At 44.4% G+C, this 16,759-nt stretch overlaps 2 protein-coding genes across 2 annotated transcripts; one reads left to right on the top strand and one right to left on the bottom strand.

Moving 5' to 3' along the window:
* The first annotated feature begins 1,127 nt into the window (after positions 1-1,127).
* Positions 1,128-7,920, top strand: GKN2 (gastrokine 2). Its single transcript, XM_006192781.3, has 6 exons — positions 1,128-1,229; positions 3,166-3,213; positions 3,670-3,807; positions 5,647-5,757; positions 6,420-6,576; positions 7,702-7,920. The coding sequence occupies exons 1-6, from the start codon at positions 1,218-1,220 to the stop codon at positions 7,782-7,784; spliced, it is 549 nt and encodes a 182-aa protein (XP_006192843.1). The 5' UTR covers positions 1,128-1,217; the 3' UTR covers positions 7,785-7,920.
* Positions 7,921-9,867: 1,947 nt separating this feature from the next.
* Positions 9,868-15,870, bottom strand: LOC102519689 (gastrokine-3). Its single transcript, XM_032497717.1, has 6 exons — positions 15,769-15,870; positions 14,417-14,470; positions 14,095-14,229; positions 12,097-12,204; positions 10,979-11,120; positions 9,868-10,194 (listed from the first exon to the last, which is right to left on the bottom strand). Exons 1-6 carry the CDS (start codon positions 15,778-15,780, stop codon positions 10,100-10,102), a joined length of 546 nt encoding a protein of 181 aa, XP_032353608.1. The 5' UTR covers positions 15,781-15,870; the 3' UTR covers positions 9,868-10,099.
* Positions 15,871-16,759: the final 889 nt, after the last annotated feature.

The raw sequence follows: 16,759 nt of genomic DNA, 5'->3' as shown, positions 1-16,759 counted from the left end.
GGAGTTCCCAGTAGAGGGCGGGGTATAATGTCTCTGCCTGTCATAATATCCGTAAGTGTGAATTTGGGGGGACTTTGGAGCCAGATATGGGGGAAAATTTGCAGATGTACTACAAAACTGTCACCCTTATTCTTGTTGCTATCTTAGGAAGATTTAATAAAACAGCACATTTTACATCCACCCCAGCTGAACAGCCAGGGTTGGGAAATTCCAGCGAAGTAGGTAACTCCCAAACTGCCCACCAATGTCTGCTTTTTTAAAGCTCTATTTTTCAAAAGCTGCTAGTTAGGAAGTCACTCCAACTGTAGAACAAGGATGTCATTTATGTTGTTTCTTTGCTTACTATAGTGATTTTCCATAGTGAACAATTCTGCAATTTGTAGGTACTGTTTGTTTTTGTATTTCCCCGCTTTCTAAGTTCATGATCCCACCCTAGCCATTTCTGATGGTGACGTTACACAAATTAGTCAAATGAAACTTTATTCTCTTCATTTCTTTTTAATCCGAGAATTTCTCAATGCACCTAAAGATAACTAGAAATACACAACTCATAGTTTTGATGCAGTTTTAGGCAAGGTGTAATATAAAAAACAGCAGTGAGCCCTGGTAATTGGGCAGAGAGATTTCTGAGCCTCGTTCCTCCTGAATCTCTGGAAACTGGCACCAGTTCTAAAGTGGGGGAGATAGAAAGTCATACGGCTGCTTTTTCTCAAAGCAGGTCCCCAGCCTCTGTCCTGGCCTCTAGTCTTATTTCCATTCCGTGGGTGGAAGGATTCAACAAGCAGGGCAGGGATGAAAAAGCACTGAGTGGGTGCCCAACTCAGGTCCTTAGGGTGGACTTTACCATCAGGGGAGGTTTAGGAATTTTAGATACTGATGACCACAAGCCGTTTGTGCAGAACAAGCATCATGCAATATTTTTAAGGGGTGGAAATTGAAATCTCAAGAGTGACATAGAGCAAATAAGAGGGAATATTTACAGAGTGGCCAAGTGGCAAATTTTCACTACTGAGTAATGAACTTTACTGATACCAGGTTATGTGGTTGGGTCTCAGCCTCGATAAAGGAGTTTGCTGGGGTGTGTCAACACTCTGGACATGGCCTTTTCCAAAGCGATCATTCTGGAAAGAGATTTCCACACCTTAAAGCCAGTATAAAGGGGAGAAGTTGCACTGGGCAGCCTCACTCGCTCCAGATGCTTCTTCCTTTCAGGCAAAATGAAAATCCTTGTGAGTATTTCTTTTTGCTTCTTTATACTCTTAGGGTGGCTGCTTGCAGAGAACACTCATATCCCATATGCCTCGGCTCTGAGGGGTCTCAGACGAACTTTGTGCTTCCAAGCTTTGGGGATGGAATTAATGATGTTGCCGGCAGAAATAGTGTGGACTATTAAGTCTTTATTTATTTGTCCATTGTCTGTTTTTTTTTTTTTGAGATATTTACTAAAAAGTACAAAGAAAAAAATTGGAAATATCTAGAGAATTTTAATCTGTAATATTTTAATAATAATAATTCCTTACCATGAACTTTGGAGGGAATGTAGGCATTTTAGGACAACAACATTTACTATTTAAAAGAGAAGTGGTATTTTTAAAATAATAATAGTAATGTCAATAATAATAATAGCAGCTGTTGTTTCCCAAGTGTGTCCTAGGCCTTATGCTAAACATTGTACATGAATCACTTCATCCATTCACTTCAAGTACGCTATGAGCTGAGTAGTAATTGCCCCATTCTACAGGCAAAGAGACTGAGGAACAAAGGAATGTGATTTCCCCAAGCCTGCAAATGTGGGATTTAGGCTTGAAATGTACTCATCTTAGACTCCACTCATGGGAGCAATCATGGCAAAGCAATCTGGCCTTGACCACTCCAGCTCAGCCCGGCCAGGATCCCAGTCTCCCGGAGTTCCACATCACAGTGCTCCATGGACAGAGGACCATGTGCTGATCCAGAAAGGACTCCTTCCCGCCTCCCTTACTCTCACTGAGCTGTTGAGGGAGAAAGCAAAATAGGGACCTCCCATGAGGTGTTAAAAGACTGTTAGCTTAAGGAGCTCCCTCTCCCAGGGTCTCTTGATCTTCCAAGAGGATACCTAACCCTGAAACACAAACCTGTAACCAGAGTGTTTAATCATGGTGTGTGTGGGGGGGGGTTATTTAGGGGCAGGGGACACTTCTGAGTTCTAATTGTACTGCTATGGTGGGCAGCCCTCCCTGTTCACCTACCTGTTCAAATCTCTGTACTAGGCTCATTAAGTAGAATACATAGGCGTGTGAGAGATTACCAGAGCCGTCTGGGAGTCTGGGTTGTCCCTGCGAGAGTAGGCAGGTTGGATATCTGCACACAGGTCCTGCTTAGATGCTCCACAGACACCAGGAGAGAAATATTATCGGCAAGATGGAAAGTAAGTAAGAAAGTCCCACTGACAGAGCCTAAAGCTATCTGTCTTCTGCAGACCTCCCCCGTCAGCAGTTTCAGTGAGCGTGCAGTGTACTGTGATGTCCAGACAACAGAGCACAGAACCGAGTAAGACTCACATAACTGCGGTGTCAGAAGTGCCACAGTGTCAGTCTTACAATCTGCTGGCCTGACACTGATCTGACAGTGTCACGGAGGAGAATGTGGAGGTTTTCCTTGATGTCAGCTTCAAAAGTTAGTCATGCCCTGAAGCACCTGCTTTTCATAGTTTTCTCTAGGACTTTTCCCGTTGTGTCTCGATCACCCATGAATCCACCTTAAATCAGTTTTACTCTCTCAAATGTTTTAAAATCAGAAAACACAACTTGACTCCTGTAATCCAAAGCCAGTGTGAATAACACCAGGGTATTTCCCATAGTTAAAGGAGTCCTTGCCCACTGCTCACCTCCCCCAGCTTTGTTTCTGGCATAAGAACACATGCTTTCTAGAAGGTTATAATGTTGGGAAGGGTTGGGAATTGGGTAACAAAGGTAGAATCTGTGTCTGAAAAAATAGCATGTCAAAGGAATGCATGTGTGTTTCATAAGTTGGAGATGGACAGTTGATCATCCGTGACTTCCCATCAGTGGCTCTAAGTATATGTTTTCTGAGATACTTGTGCTTGTCCTGTCCAGCGTGACCCCTCACATCCCCACCCTCAATGGCAGCCCCATTGGGAATGGATGTGACCAGTCTGTTTTTCAGGTGATATTTCTGGTGGTGTTGGCCATCTTTGGGACACATGGAAATGAGGTGAGCTGGTTCATTATGGACTTTCTGTCTTGGAGATACTGGGAGAGGAACAAGAAGATCCAAGATAATCTGCAGGACAGTAGGGAGTCCACATGTCCTATTTGGGATGGAATCCCCAGAAATAACCAAGAACAGAAACAATGAAGTTGATTATTTCTTTCTAATCACAATATCTTTAAAAAATGCACTGCTTTAAAATGGGGTCAATCTCATTTCTTGTGTGATGTCTTTGCTTCTCCCGTATGTAGTATAGTGAACTATGAGGAAGACCTTTGCATTCTTATTTTAGCATGGGTTTTTGGTCTTAGATGCCAGTGGAGAGGTTTCAGAGTTCAATTGGAGAGGTTTCAGAGTTCAATCTCATGTTGAAAGCAGTGAAAGTCTTTATTTGCTGGGAAGGTGGTCGTTCAAATGCACATGATTTATGAAAAAAACATTATGTCTTTGTCAATCTAGGTTTATAACATCATCAGCCCAACCAATGATGGTGGCCAAGTTCAGGAGACAATGACAATTGACAACGAAAAAAATACCGCCATCATTAACATCCATGAAGGATCATTGTCCTCTACCACGATTTTTGACTATAAACATGTAAGCAGCAATATTTTATATTCCTTAAGAACGGACTTTTAAAGAGTGGAGGGGTAGTTATTTATTATGCATTTGAATTCCAAGATCAACCCTCACAATTTTTCCAGAATTTCCTTCCTTCTTCTTTTCCCTTTAAATAGTCAAGCAATTGATTAAAAAACAAACAAACAAAACTATTTCTAGTAAACAATGTGATGAGAGACTGGAAACATACAAATTTGCTTGCCCTTTCCATGTAGAAAATGTAATATTGTGTCACTGCAGTTGCAGAAGGTGCCTAGAAGGATGACCAAAACCTAAGGCAAGGTTTGGCACATAGGCTCTCGAAAATATTTGTCAAATAAATGAATGAATGAAGTAGGGATTTTAATACAAAAATTATGCAGAAAAAGAACAATCATGAAACAAGCAGTCACAAAATAGCAGAAATCCAGAACAACGATATGCATTTAACCACGCACACAGGATATGCAGAAAATCATACTTCTTCTGTAAGAATGGAAGTATGTTAACTAAAAACATTAAACCAAGTTTCAGTTACCGGTATTAACAATAAGTGTCAGATTATGCTGTATGCCAGAAACTGACACAACATTGTAAACTGATTATACTTCAATAAAAAACAAATGTCTCAGAAAGCTGATTCTGTCCTTTATCACTTATTCATTTGTTAGTTCCCCCTAATGGTGAGCCTGATTTTATCTGTGGGTAGAAGTGGGCTGTAGTCCATCTCACTGGACATTTGAACAGATTTTTCTCCTTTTCTTGTAGAAACCTCCTCCCATGCCTCCACCACGTTGGTGCTGGGAGTTCCACGACACATGTGAAAACACAGAGCCTTAGAAAGACACAATCTTAAAGGAAATTTTGCTGAAATTGTTTTGCAGCAGATGTCAGTTCAGGGAAACCTCAAAAATATCTTTAAATAAAACAAAACTGCACGGTGAGGATTTGATTTAAGCTTCTTCCACCATCTTCAGGCTTGGCCTCAGTCAATTTTTGAATTTTAGCAACTGGCAATTTGTGAGAACTGAAAAACAGGAACTAGAAGGGTTTGTATTATATACAACCTTATAGGCTGTATAATTATTTGGAACTATGTAGAGAAAATGCCACTCTGGATGAAGATTAGATGGCCTTAGGTGCCTTTTGGCTCCAAGGTGCTCACCCATCCATTGCTCTTCCAATTCCCTGCTCCCTACAACCCATCCTCATCCAGCCAGCATCAGTTTGAGGTGGAGAAAGGATGGGGAGACGATGGTAAAGGAGGGGAATATCCATGAAACAGGTATGTATAGGGGGGAGCATAGGCGTGTTGAGGTGAGTGTCTAAACAGAACTTTCTGCAATGATGGAAAAATGGTTCTATGTCTGTGTTGTCCAATAGGGAACTCACTAGCCATTTGCTGCTCCTGAGCACTTAAAACGTGTGACAGAGGAAGTACATTTAACATTTTATTTAATTTGAACTTAAATTTAAAATCACCCCATGTGGCTAGTAACTAACATATTGGGAAGCACAGTTCTACAAAATACTGTATTTACTCCAAATTGTGGAAGAGGCAGAAAATGCAATTCGTAGAGACGGAGAGCTGCTGCTTCTTAATCTTTCAACCCCCCAAACAAGAACAGTGGAGCGCAAACCATGCGTTTGCTCAAATTCAGAGACAGAAATGACAAGTGACGAAGTAAAAAATACCGTGGAAAGGGAGCCGAACGGGCACGAGGGAGGCAGACGGACAGCCGGCCCAGGCGCTCAGTGCGCATGCTCGCGGCTCCCCGCGGCGGCTCCGCGCCCCGAGAACCCGGAGGGGCGGTAACCGCGCTCTTGCTGCTTTAGGGCTACATCGCGACCAGGGTACTCTGCCGAAGGGCCTGCTACATCCTGAAGATGAACCATCAAGCCATCCCTGCTCTGGACCAACTCAAACGGTACATCTTCGAGAGGCAGGTAATTCTGGGGGGACCTTAAGTGTTCCCTGTTTGTGAGCCAGGGAATCGTGGTTTCCACGGAGAAGTGAAGAGGGCAAGGGGGAAGCCCCTCGAATCGTGCCTTACCGTGGATGCGGTACTCGCCACTTACTAAAGCGTTTTCACCTTTACTGGTTTTGAGAGCAGGAATACATCTCTTAGCTTGGTTCTACCGTACAGCCCCCAATAGGAACTTATCAAAAATTGCAGTGTCTTTGTAGAAAGGACTGAATGGCTTCTCTTCTTAGAGCAGGGCTCTGAGAAATAGTGATGGGCAGAAAAATGAGTGAAGTTATGCTAGCTAATGACACAGAGGTGCAAAGAAACATCCGGGTTAGTGAGAAGACCCAAACGCTGCTTGAAACTAGGAACCCGGGGTTGAATTCTTCCTCCGTATCTTCTCATTCGTGTCGCCTTTGGCACCAGACTCAGCCTCTTTGGGTTTCATGGCCACCAGTTGTAAAATAATATTGCTAATACTGAGACTCCTTTACAGACCAAGTGGTCAGAAAGAGATGATGTCTTGAGATCCCTGGCCACCTTTTGTTTAATAATCTGAAAGAGAAAATGTCAGTTTAGAATAAGGTGCACCAGACTATGTCAGGTGATTTCATCCTATCCCACTCTATCGTCCTGATCTAGACTCTGAACAACATGCTCTCCAGCAAATACATCTGGGTCAGGTACAACCCACTGCAGTCTCTGATCACAGATGTGAGCTGGTTCCTGTTTGGCTCGCCCATCAAGCACCTCTGTGAACATGTCCCCTTGTATAAGGGAGAAGTGGTTGAAAAGACACGTGAGTACCAATGAACCATTCCTTCACCAAGTATTTTCCGAAAGCTCCAATGTGCCAGGCACTAGGTGTTGTGCGAGGTACAAATAAACATGACACAGGACTCGATGTGGTTTTAACTTTGGGAATTAAATACCTACCATGTGTGGAAATAGTGCTAAATGTTAGAGTGATACAGAAATTAATAAAACTTTGCTCCCAAAGAGCAAATAGTTTAGAGGAGAGATTGATGAGTTCACATAGAGGATGGAATAAAAAAAGATTCCTGGGTACCAAGGGAAAATCTATTGGATTCTCTCATGTACAGAATGGTAACTCTAGCTGATAACGTGGTCTTGCGTACTTGAAAGCTGCGGAGAGTAGATAGTAAGCATTCTTAGCAAATACACACATAAAAGAGTTACTGATGCTAACTATGTGAGATGATGGATGTGTTACCCTGATCTTTTACAATGTATATGTGTATCAAACCATCCCATCGAACACTTTGAATATATACAAATATATTTGTCCATTATTTCCTCAAAAAATTAAAAAAAATATACTCAGAATCTAGGATAAAACTAGTCCAAGAAAGAGCAGGCAAATGGACTGGCAGATGGGGAATAAAAACCCTGATTCATACAGGTAACATATGTCACTGAGGTCATTACTGGTATTTTTACTCAAAATTTATAAATAGGGCAATGTGGCCAGAGTGAAAGAGAGGCTGGGTCACAGATGGTGAAGACAACAAGAGAAACTCCCCCAGAGTTGTGGGAAGTAGATAAAGAAGAAAAGAATTAGCATGGAATACCTTTCTATTGCCCAGAAAAAAAAATTAGGACATTTTTCTTTTAATAAGGTCATTAATATTTATAAGTAAAGTCACACAGGCATGCATGCCATCAATGCAAATTGTCATGACATCAATCAACTTGAGCCAGACAGCACTCGCAGGAATTGTCAGTCTCATTTAATTCAATTTAATGTATTATTCTTCTTTACAATAAAAGTATAACTAAAATCTTGGGTAACATGAAATTACATGTACAACCCTTAGTCAAGACATTTACAGAAAGGCACTGGTTTGCTTTATTCTAATATGTTTCTTAATTCCCTTTCTTTAAAAAATTTCCCCCTTTTCAGATTATGACAGTGCTAAAGGCTGTGCCAAGGCTGGGCTCCGGAACATCTTTGACATTTCCATCTGCGCAGACCTTCACATTTAAGGCATCAGCCCATGGTCTCATCTTTTCAAAGAAATACGCCGTTGATTTCTAGTCCACAGCCAACTTCATTTCTTTCTCAATTCCCCAACTCACTTTGAGATTCAGTGGTAAAACATAAATACTCTATTTATACATATCTGGGTATTTGCTTTTTTTTTTTTGTAAACAGCAAAAGGAAGCCAAATAATGTTTACGTCAATATATAAAGGGGAAGAAATTTCCAGGACTTCAAGTACACAAGTAGTGTGAAAATTCCCTGGTAATATAGGTGAGTCACATTTAGACTGGTCAGCTGTGTACAAGTCTCTATTTTTGCATTTGACTACTTAGACCAGCTGTCCATCTGTCCGTCCAGCACACTGGGGCAGTGTAGGTAGAGCAGGGGCTCAGGCGGCAGTGACCTCCACTAGTGACGGGAGATGGGTTAGCTACACCCTTATCAGACAACTCAGATGCTCAGATGAAGGGAACTATCCCTTCCAACTATTTGAGGGCCATTCTCGTGCCTTTTAGCTCATGAAAGCAGTAGATTCAACTTAATAAACACTATCCTGATATATTTTGTCCCAGAGTGAGGAGAGAGAGGGAGGAACACCCGTCACCCAGGAGTGAGAACCTAACTGGGAATGGCAGGTCAATACATAGAAGGAAACCAATTTCTAATATTTCAAATAAATTGCATAATGTGGGCAAATTCCCAGATCACAGAGTTGGTTCCCATGTGCACCGGTCAGCAAGTGCAAGTTCAGAACAAAGAGGAACTCCTTTAACAAGAATTTCTATTTGCCATCAACTGCTCCTGTTCCTGACACTAACATCTGCTCCTTAACAACCACTGATGAACATACATAAAGCCCGTGGCATGTGTTCAGCGCTGGGATCGATGTGCTGGCATCGTGCTGACTTAGTAAAGAAAGTGATTTGCTTGTAAAGAAGTGAGTCATTTATATGAGAACATTTGATAGCAACAGTAAAGAGGGTCTAATCAAGTGACAAACTAGATGGTGAAGTGTACTAGCTGGAACCCTAGTGTTCGCAAGTGATGGAACCCAAATCCAGATAACTGGCCGAGGCGAGGCGGAGGCGGGGCTGGAGGTTACGGTCTCATCTCAGCACAGAAGGGTAACTCTGGTCTCGGCTGGGGAGCTAGAGCGAGGCCTGTCTCGTCTGATACTCCCCTGAGTGCGCCGTGCACCTGCCTCATCCCTGACACGCTGCATGTGACCAAATCCACAGTTTCAGAGCCTCTGGCTGGTCCAGCTATAACCTATTTAAGCCCAGTTAGAGGTTTATCTTGGGCCTTTCACCTTTCCGTTCGTGACCGTAGGCAGTCACACCGCATCACGGCTCTGCGGGACTTGCGCTCAGCTTGGTCTTGGGCATCCTGGTGCTGAGACCACCCCGAGCCCCCCGACTCCACCCAGATGCATTGCTCAACACTCCCACCCCCATCCCGCCCCCGTCGCACACTATTTACCCCAAACTCCAACACGACCTTCAGTGGACACCTGTGTCTGTATTTCCAATACTTCCTCCTCGTTTATTCTTCTGTCTAAGGTGACGGACCCAGGGATGCTCTGTGTGCTGTGGGCAGGGCTGGCTCTGTGTCCTCCCAGCTACAGGAGTGGACAGTTAAATAACCAGTGCAAAGAGGGCAGGTCCCCTTATTCATTTGTAACAGAGAGGAACGCCTGGGGGCTACGGCAAAGGAGTTTAGACCAGTTCCACAGAGAGGTCTGGGAAGCCTCCTTCCACTTGGCTGTCTCTCAGGGACTCTCACAGTGCAGGCCAGGCCACCCCAGTGAGCAGGCTTCTGTAGAACTCAGCACTCATTTGCAGAAGACAGAGATGCTGGCCTTGGACCTGAAAGCTTGTCTGTGCTTTGACTAGTGTCTTTTTGTTATTCACTTCTTTATTTTTGGCCCAGATTCTCGAGGGATTCTTCAAAGGACACCCCAAAGAGAAGCCCTTAGAAATGAGATGCTCTGGGACCTCCTCCTTTGCACCAGCTGGTGTGCAGTGGCATGGACTGTGCGTGGGTGGGGATCTGCAAACTCGAGAGAGGACAAGGCAGGCAGTGGGGTTCATCTGCTGGGCCAGGGAGGCAAAAAAACTTTATTGTTCTAAGCCACAAGGAGAAAGGGTACCCAATTTTTAGATCACAAAGCTGGCTCTTTGGTCAAAGGTAGAAGGTAGAGGACCGAAATGAGCATCTTCCCATCAGTAGACAGTGGGCTGGGTGGCCCCTGAGCAATGGTTTTGGGCCAGTGGCCCCATCCATGCAGGTCCTCTCTCCACATGGCCAACCTGGAGCTTCAGAGCCCAGGGATCTCCCCACAGATGGAGAGTCCCAGGAAGGACAGAAGTTGGACTTCAGAACAGGAATCAGGGTTGATAGCCAGTGCAGAACCTTTAAGAAGAACGAGAAGCATTTTATTAAAAAGATCCCCCAAAGAGAGTGGGTATATTATGAGTTGCACCTGATATGATGGTCAGGCCCTCTCTACTAGCAAGGGATCTGGGAACAAAATGGAAGATCTCTCCTCTTCCTCTGCAATAATTGGCCCAACATCCCCCTCACCTCTTTTTTTTTTTTTTTTTTTTTTTTTCTGTATCTTTGACTGACCTTTAACCATCCTCTTTAACCTCCCAAGCCCCTCAAGTTCTCCCTGCTGGAAGTTGCTGTTATGTAAAAGCCTTGTTCATTGGGTTAATTTATACTAAGGTGTGAGTGACTGGCAACAGCCTAATGGGAAGTGGTTACTGACTCTATCTGAAACAGCAGGCTGATTTTGAAATCTTATCTTGTAGCTTTCTAAGCTGGTCACCACTGATCCCCCACCATACTCCCAACAGGCACTGTGCTGCTTGGGCCGGAACTGGGGATGAGGGCCCAAGGATGAAGCTTTTGGTCAGGTGAGGGTATCCACCAGCTGTCAAATCCCATTGGTGAAATGACGGTCCTCGGTCCTCAACCTTCTGGTAAGCTAACTCTGCTTCCCGTTCTTAATGAGCCCCGGTGTCAAGAAATCATCTCTGCCACTAGGGGGCAGTACCGCTCAGGCTTCATTATTTTTATAACCAGAAGAAATGGAATAGACCTGAAAACTGTCATCAAATCTTGCCAATAACCTAAAAATCATCCTGCACCTTTTGCCTCGCCCATGGTCTTGGGTTTCTAGTTATTGACACACCTTCTTTTTGCTGCTGGACAAAGTAGGTGGGGACGTCTCGGCACATCTCCTTGATGGACATTCCATACTGGGCCAAGTTCTTGACCCGGTCGGGTAGAACAGTGTAGGTCAGGCCGTGAGTGGATGGATAATGCTTTAAAGGCTGGAAGAGGTGGCATTTCAAAACAGTGAGACAGTAATAGAGGAGGTGCAGCAAAGAAGAAGAGGCGAGAAACCTATTCCAGTGCCCCGCGGGCCATTCAATTTACAGAAAGAGCCGAGAACCCAGACTTGGCTTTGAGTTTCGTCTCTAGCAGTAATATCCTATCTGGCCACAAGATGGCGAAAGTACTCCAGAAAAATCTGTGTGTGAGCCTGCGTGGCCCTGTGACTCTGCCTGAACTCCATTCCCTTAAGTTCTCAAAGCGTCCAGCCTCCAGTGTTTTTCTCATCTCTAATGATAATATAGAATAGACTTAAACTTATGTGTTTCATTTATATTATATTTTTACTTGTTATAAATCAGAGGAATGGGGTACTTTCTACCTGCCTTTTAAAAAATGGACAATTTGTTTTATTTTTCGTGACCCAAAGTGCATTCTTTTCCCCCAAGAGTCAGTGACCCTCCTGCCACAGGCAGTGTTGCTCAAATGTGCTGGGCAAGTTGCTTTAGCAAATGATACAGATTTCAATGACTTGCCAAAGATGTCTGCTGATTTTTAATTTATTTGACAGCGCTTGTCATTTAAGAGGCTGAGCGAAAGAGTGTTTCAGCCCAAAGATAATATGTGCATATGAGTTTAGAAGGTGGGTAGGGGAGGAGAGAAGGCGTGAGGATGAAAATGCTCTTTTAGTTCACACTAATACTTATATTCACCTATGTTAGTGAATATAAATGGTCGAACATAAATTGTGTCATCGCCTGGAATTTTAATCGATCTATTTTCATTCATATGATTTGACTTAATTGGGCTGTGGACTGGACTCAGGGTCTTTTGCATGATGGTGGGACCTCGTGGATATTAAGAAGAAGCATGAACTGAGCTCCCCCGTGTGGACAGCATCATCCTAGGATGTCAGGATGCGGAGTTGGAAAACATCAAACGAGGAGGGGACCACAGTAAGTTGGTCTCACTTACCTTGTGGTCCAGAGCCTTAATAATGTCATCCAGAGTTGGGAAGGCAGATGGGTCCATCTTGGCCAGGACACAGGCCATCTTGCTAAACAGCTTAGCAGCCAAGAGGGCCTTAAAGCAACACAGCAGAATCAGGTCATTCATTCAATCAAACATAGTGGACTCCTACTTGCCATCAGTTGGGGCACATGGCTGTTCTTCAGACTGTGGTGTGGAGCACCCTGGCAGAGACCAGCAAGCGACGTGCAGCATACAGGGCCCTGCTGTGCCCAAGGGCTCCCGGCACTGTCACTGCTGCAGGTAGGGGAAGGAATCCCCCAGGGGCACTCTGCACACCACTAACACATTGGTGGGACTGGAGGGGGAGGGGGTCGGCCCCAGTAGCAAAGCTGAATTTAAGGTGCTGTCCATGGTCCTCAGCCACCTCCACGACCCTCAGCTTCCTCATCGGTAAAGCAGGAACAGTGAGCTCTCCCCCACGGGGCTGCCACGAGAATGGGACAAGATACCTACAGCTCAGCACGTCATCGCGAGAGTGCTCTCTGGACGTTCGGGGTGAGGAGGGGCCTTGGTCCAAACCCCTAGACTCGGATTCCAGTCCTGAGTCTGCCACTGACCACTCCCCTGCCCACACACCCCCTTACGTGGCCGTGGGCCTGTCATGTGGCCTCTCTCAGCTTCGCAATAGATCAGCGGTTCTCCAGCTAAGCCTGACTGAGCCCCTCTCCCTCCTCCAGCCAGAGCAGTGCTGACTTCTGTTTCACATAGTGGAATTCCATGGAACAGTTTATTTGAAGAAAAGTCCCTCTGCTGAAAACAGAGCTGGACATCCCTAGGCTGCCTGCCCTCTAAGAGGGCTCAGGAGATGCTCCTTGTGGAAACTGGGAGCGGTTGGGTGAAGTGTAAGGGAGACGGTGCTTGGGGAGGAGAGCGTGGGCTGTCCCGGCAGGTGCAGAGAGAAAGCCTGTGTTCCAGGTGTCTATCCTGAGATGTCTGGTGTGGAGGTAGGAGAGGGGCTTCCAAACAGCAGGGGCTGGATAGCAGAGGGCCTTCTGGGCCCCAGTCAGGAGTGTGGGCTTTCCCTTCATTTAATCCTCTCAGAATCCTATTGGGTAGGAAAGGTGGTCATTGATGCTGCTTTGCAGATGAGGACACCCAGGCACACAGAGGCTGAGTGATGTCTCTGTGGTCATAGAGCGTTTCTATCCAGGACCAGGCTGAGGACATGGGCCGTCGCATCCCAGTCCTGCATCCTCCTGCCTGGTCAGAGTACCTAACCACACAGGCAAGTCGAGGCAAGGTTTCTCAAGGTGACAATTCATGTATTCTTCTGCTCTGTAAATAAACTGCTTAAGATTTGAGATCAAGACAAAATAACCTCTTATTTACAAACTAGAAATAGACTCACTGACATAGAGAACAAACTATGGTTGCCAAAGGGGAAAGGTGGGGGAGGATAAATTAGGAGTTTGGGATTAACAGACACACACTACCATATATAAAACAGGTAAACAACAAGGGCCAGCTGTATAGCACAGGGAACTACATTCAAGTTCTTGTAATGATCTGTAATGAAAATAATACGAAAATATACATATATATGTATGTATATGTAGAACTGAATTTCTTTGCTGTCCACCTGAAACTAACATTGTAAATCAGTTACACAAAATAACCTCTAGAGCACAGACCAGTGATAGGAAATAAGGGTCCTTTAAATGGCTCTCTCATTTCAGAGGCCTTCAGGAGCCCTGTGACGTGAACACCGCACAGGAACACAGAGACCACAGAAGGTCCTCCTACAGTCGATGGCTTGAAAAGAAGTCACTTCAGCAGCTGGAAAGCTGGTCCCTTGTCTAGAGAGATGTGTTCCCTCACGAGTCTAAACCTAGAGAAAGCCTACGGAGACGGGGTCCTCTCCGCCCTGGGAGAGCATACGGCTAGATTTTGGAGCAGACAAGGCTTTCTTGGGCATTGTAACGAAAGTGTTCCACATCTTACATTCTTGTAGTCCAAGATTCCATCCCATTCACTCAAAACATTGTTGTCTCGGATGCTGACCATACCTCGAAAGGCATTGATACGGATGCTCTGGGTCCCAACAGATCCATCCAGAGGATGGCTGTCACTGATGTCCTGGAGAAAACCAAGCAACAGGGGGAATAGTTGAAAGTCCAGAGTTCCTGCATTGCCCATATCTTGTAAAGATATCCCTTTAAATGTCCCAAGAAATTTGAGGGAGGCTGCCCTGGGATAGTCACCCTCAAAACACTTCTGCTGAAGGAGTACCAGGCAGGTTGGACCCTCTCCACCCTTCACTTACCAGCAGGGCCAGAGATGGAGTTAGGAAGAAGGCCACAAGGATGGAAGGCACAATCTGAAATGGAGACAAATATCAGTGCACCTGCTCCCGTAGCCTCAGACAAGCCCAGAGCCTGGAACCCATCAGACCCCCAAGGTCAGAGCCCTTTTGAAAGATCCAACACTTTCACAGTGTTTCTTGGAGACCTCAGTACGTATTAGGAGACTGTCATTCAGTGTGGTTGAGAAGGGATGTGCTGGCTACTCAAGAAGCAAAGCGTTACTGCTCATTCAAGGATGCTTTTTGCTTTGTTCTACATCTACTGTCAATCCCTGGGTGGAGCATTAGGCAATCTGACCAACCACCTGATCTGCACATAGTGCAGGACCATCGTCAATCATATTGCAAAATGAGTGATCGTTCGGGTCCCTAGTCTTTCCTTCTGTACCTTCCTCTTTCTTCCCAACCAATGGGGACCCCCTTTCTGTACCCTCTGAAATCTGGTCTCCCCCTTGCTTTCCTTTCCTCCAGAATCTCCCACTTTGCCTGAGCATAAAAAACCATGCACCACTTATATGCACCTTATTTTGCAAGAGATTTTACTCAAATGTTACTAGTTCTTGAGACCTACGCGGTGAATCATTTGCTCTTGCCTTCCTTGCCTGTTGAAGGAGTTTTGGGCATCAGAGATTAACTGAAAGAGAATTAGACGGGCAGAAACAGGCTAGAATGAGGTTGGCAGCAAATCTTTCCCTGCACCTCATTGTTCATTATCTGGTCTATTTCAGGCTTGCTTAGCTCAAGTTCACTTACAACATAAGCTGAAATCGATGGAAAACTCCCTTCTCTTCCATCCCTGCAACAGCCTATGCAATATTCCACGTGCAGGACAACATGAAGGTGAGATACACCCTCAAAGGAAGAGAAAACGGCTCCTCTCTGAACAATTACCACGATGCAGTGAGGCTAACCAAGGAGAAATATGAGATGCAGACAGCAATAATATTTCATTAAACTATTCTGAGAGTTGTTGCCTTATATTTAATACACCTGAAACTCCCTTCATTGGAAATTTGTAAATAAGATGAATCTAGGGAGAGAAGACCCTAAAATATGAATATCCTCTCAACCTTCCAAGATCCTTGAACTTTAAAGAAATTAGTTATTAGTTCTTTTGGGAAAGACTTACCATTCTGATGTTTAAAATGGAGAGGATTACCAAAAGGGAGGTTATGTGCCAAATTAATATTTGGAAATTCTATATTTAGGATTAATTTGAAGAATCCATGGAAAGAAAAAAAAACCCTACTCCCTCACTATTCTGGGCTCTGAAAACCTCATCACTTATATTCAAAATCAGAAAATATACTTACAAGGTGTTTCATATTGCTTCCCTCTCAGACTCCAGGCAGCTGCATGCAGAAAAAAATGTTCATGCCCCATTTATTTTCTAAGTCTGATTTATATAGTCTTGAGCCTTTCAACTATCACCCTGATGTGGAATTAATTGTAATCTGGATACCATTCAGAGGGAAAACAGGCAAGTTTATGTAAACACTCTTATCATTTTGCTTTAACTACTTCTGAATATTTTCCCTTTTCCCAGATACCTCCACTGGTTCCAAGGCAAACACGGTAAATGAACAGGGCTTTGTGGGTTGGCATGCCCATGACATTAACCACTAACGTAAGGATGGCAAACAGCAGCTCTCACAAGGCAGTCCTGATACAAAGTCAATGAGTTCATTGTTTTTACTTCTCAATTCCTGACAAGTGCTTTACTAACACTGGAGGTGGTTGAGAAAAATCTTATGGAGATGAAAGGCGCAGATTGGAAGTCCAAGATTAGATTGGAAAGCAATCTGATCCAGGTCTTCACGCAAACCTGAAATCACATGGTTGGTTCTGAAATGCCCTCTGCCCACCTACCACCCTGATTTCATTTTACTTCTTCAAACACCTACCTCTGGTTGACTTGCCTGATATTCTGACATTTTGCTTCTATTACAATGTGTTGTCCCTCCTCCCAGTTTGCATTTCACGGGGCTTTTTTATTTTCTCCCATAAAGGACCGTTTGACCAACCCTGGAACTCCTGAGACAAAGGGAACACCTTTCTACGACCAGTCAACACTAACTCAGACTTTTTGATACATTTTCTTCTTTTTGTTCCAGCCCTTGGCTGGTAGTGACCCAACTACCTGGACTAAATTCCAAAAGACCAGAATCAAATAGATATTTCTTTCAAGAGAAGATGAAGAAGATTGATGAGATTGGGCACTGGAATGGTTAAAGTGGGAAGACAGACAGCTCAGTCCTTACACTGCTTACTGCGAACTGGCAATGGGAACATGAAATAGGAGGG

The sequence above is a fragment of the Camelus ferus genome, chromosome 15, assembly GCF_009834535.1.
Source record: "Camelus ferus isolate YT-003-E chromosome 15, BCGSAC_Cfer_1.0, whole genome shotgun sequence".
NCBI lineage: Eukaryota > Metazoa > Chordata > Mammalia > Artiodactyla > Camelidae > Camelus > Camelus ferus.
This window is presented reverse-complemented; position numbering and strand designations above follow the sequence as displayed.

Coding starts and splice junctions, on each gene's coding strand:
- LOC102519689 (XM_032497717.1), bottom strand. Junction 12,205..14,094: donor GAATCTTGGACTACAAGAAT/GTAAGATGTGGA, acceptor TGTTGCTTTAAG/GCCCTCTTGGCTGCTAAGCT. Junction 11,121..12,096: donor TTAAGGCTCTGGACCACAAG/GTAAGTGAGACC, acceptor CACCTCTTCCAG/CCTTTAAAGCATTATCCATC.
- GKN2 (XM_006192781.3), top strand. Junction 3,214..3,669: donor TTGGGACACATGGAAATGAG/GTGAGCTGGTTC, acceptor TTGTCAATCTAG/GTTTATAACATCATCAGCCC. Junction 6,577..7,701: donor AGAAGTGGTTGAAAAGACAC/GTGAGTACCAAT, acceptor CCCCCTTTTCAG/ATTATGACAGTGCTAAAGGC.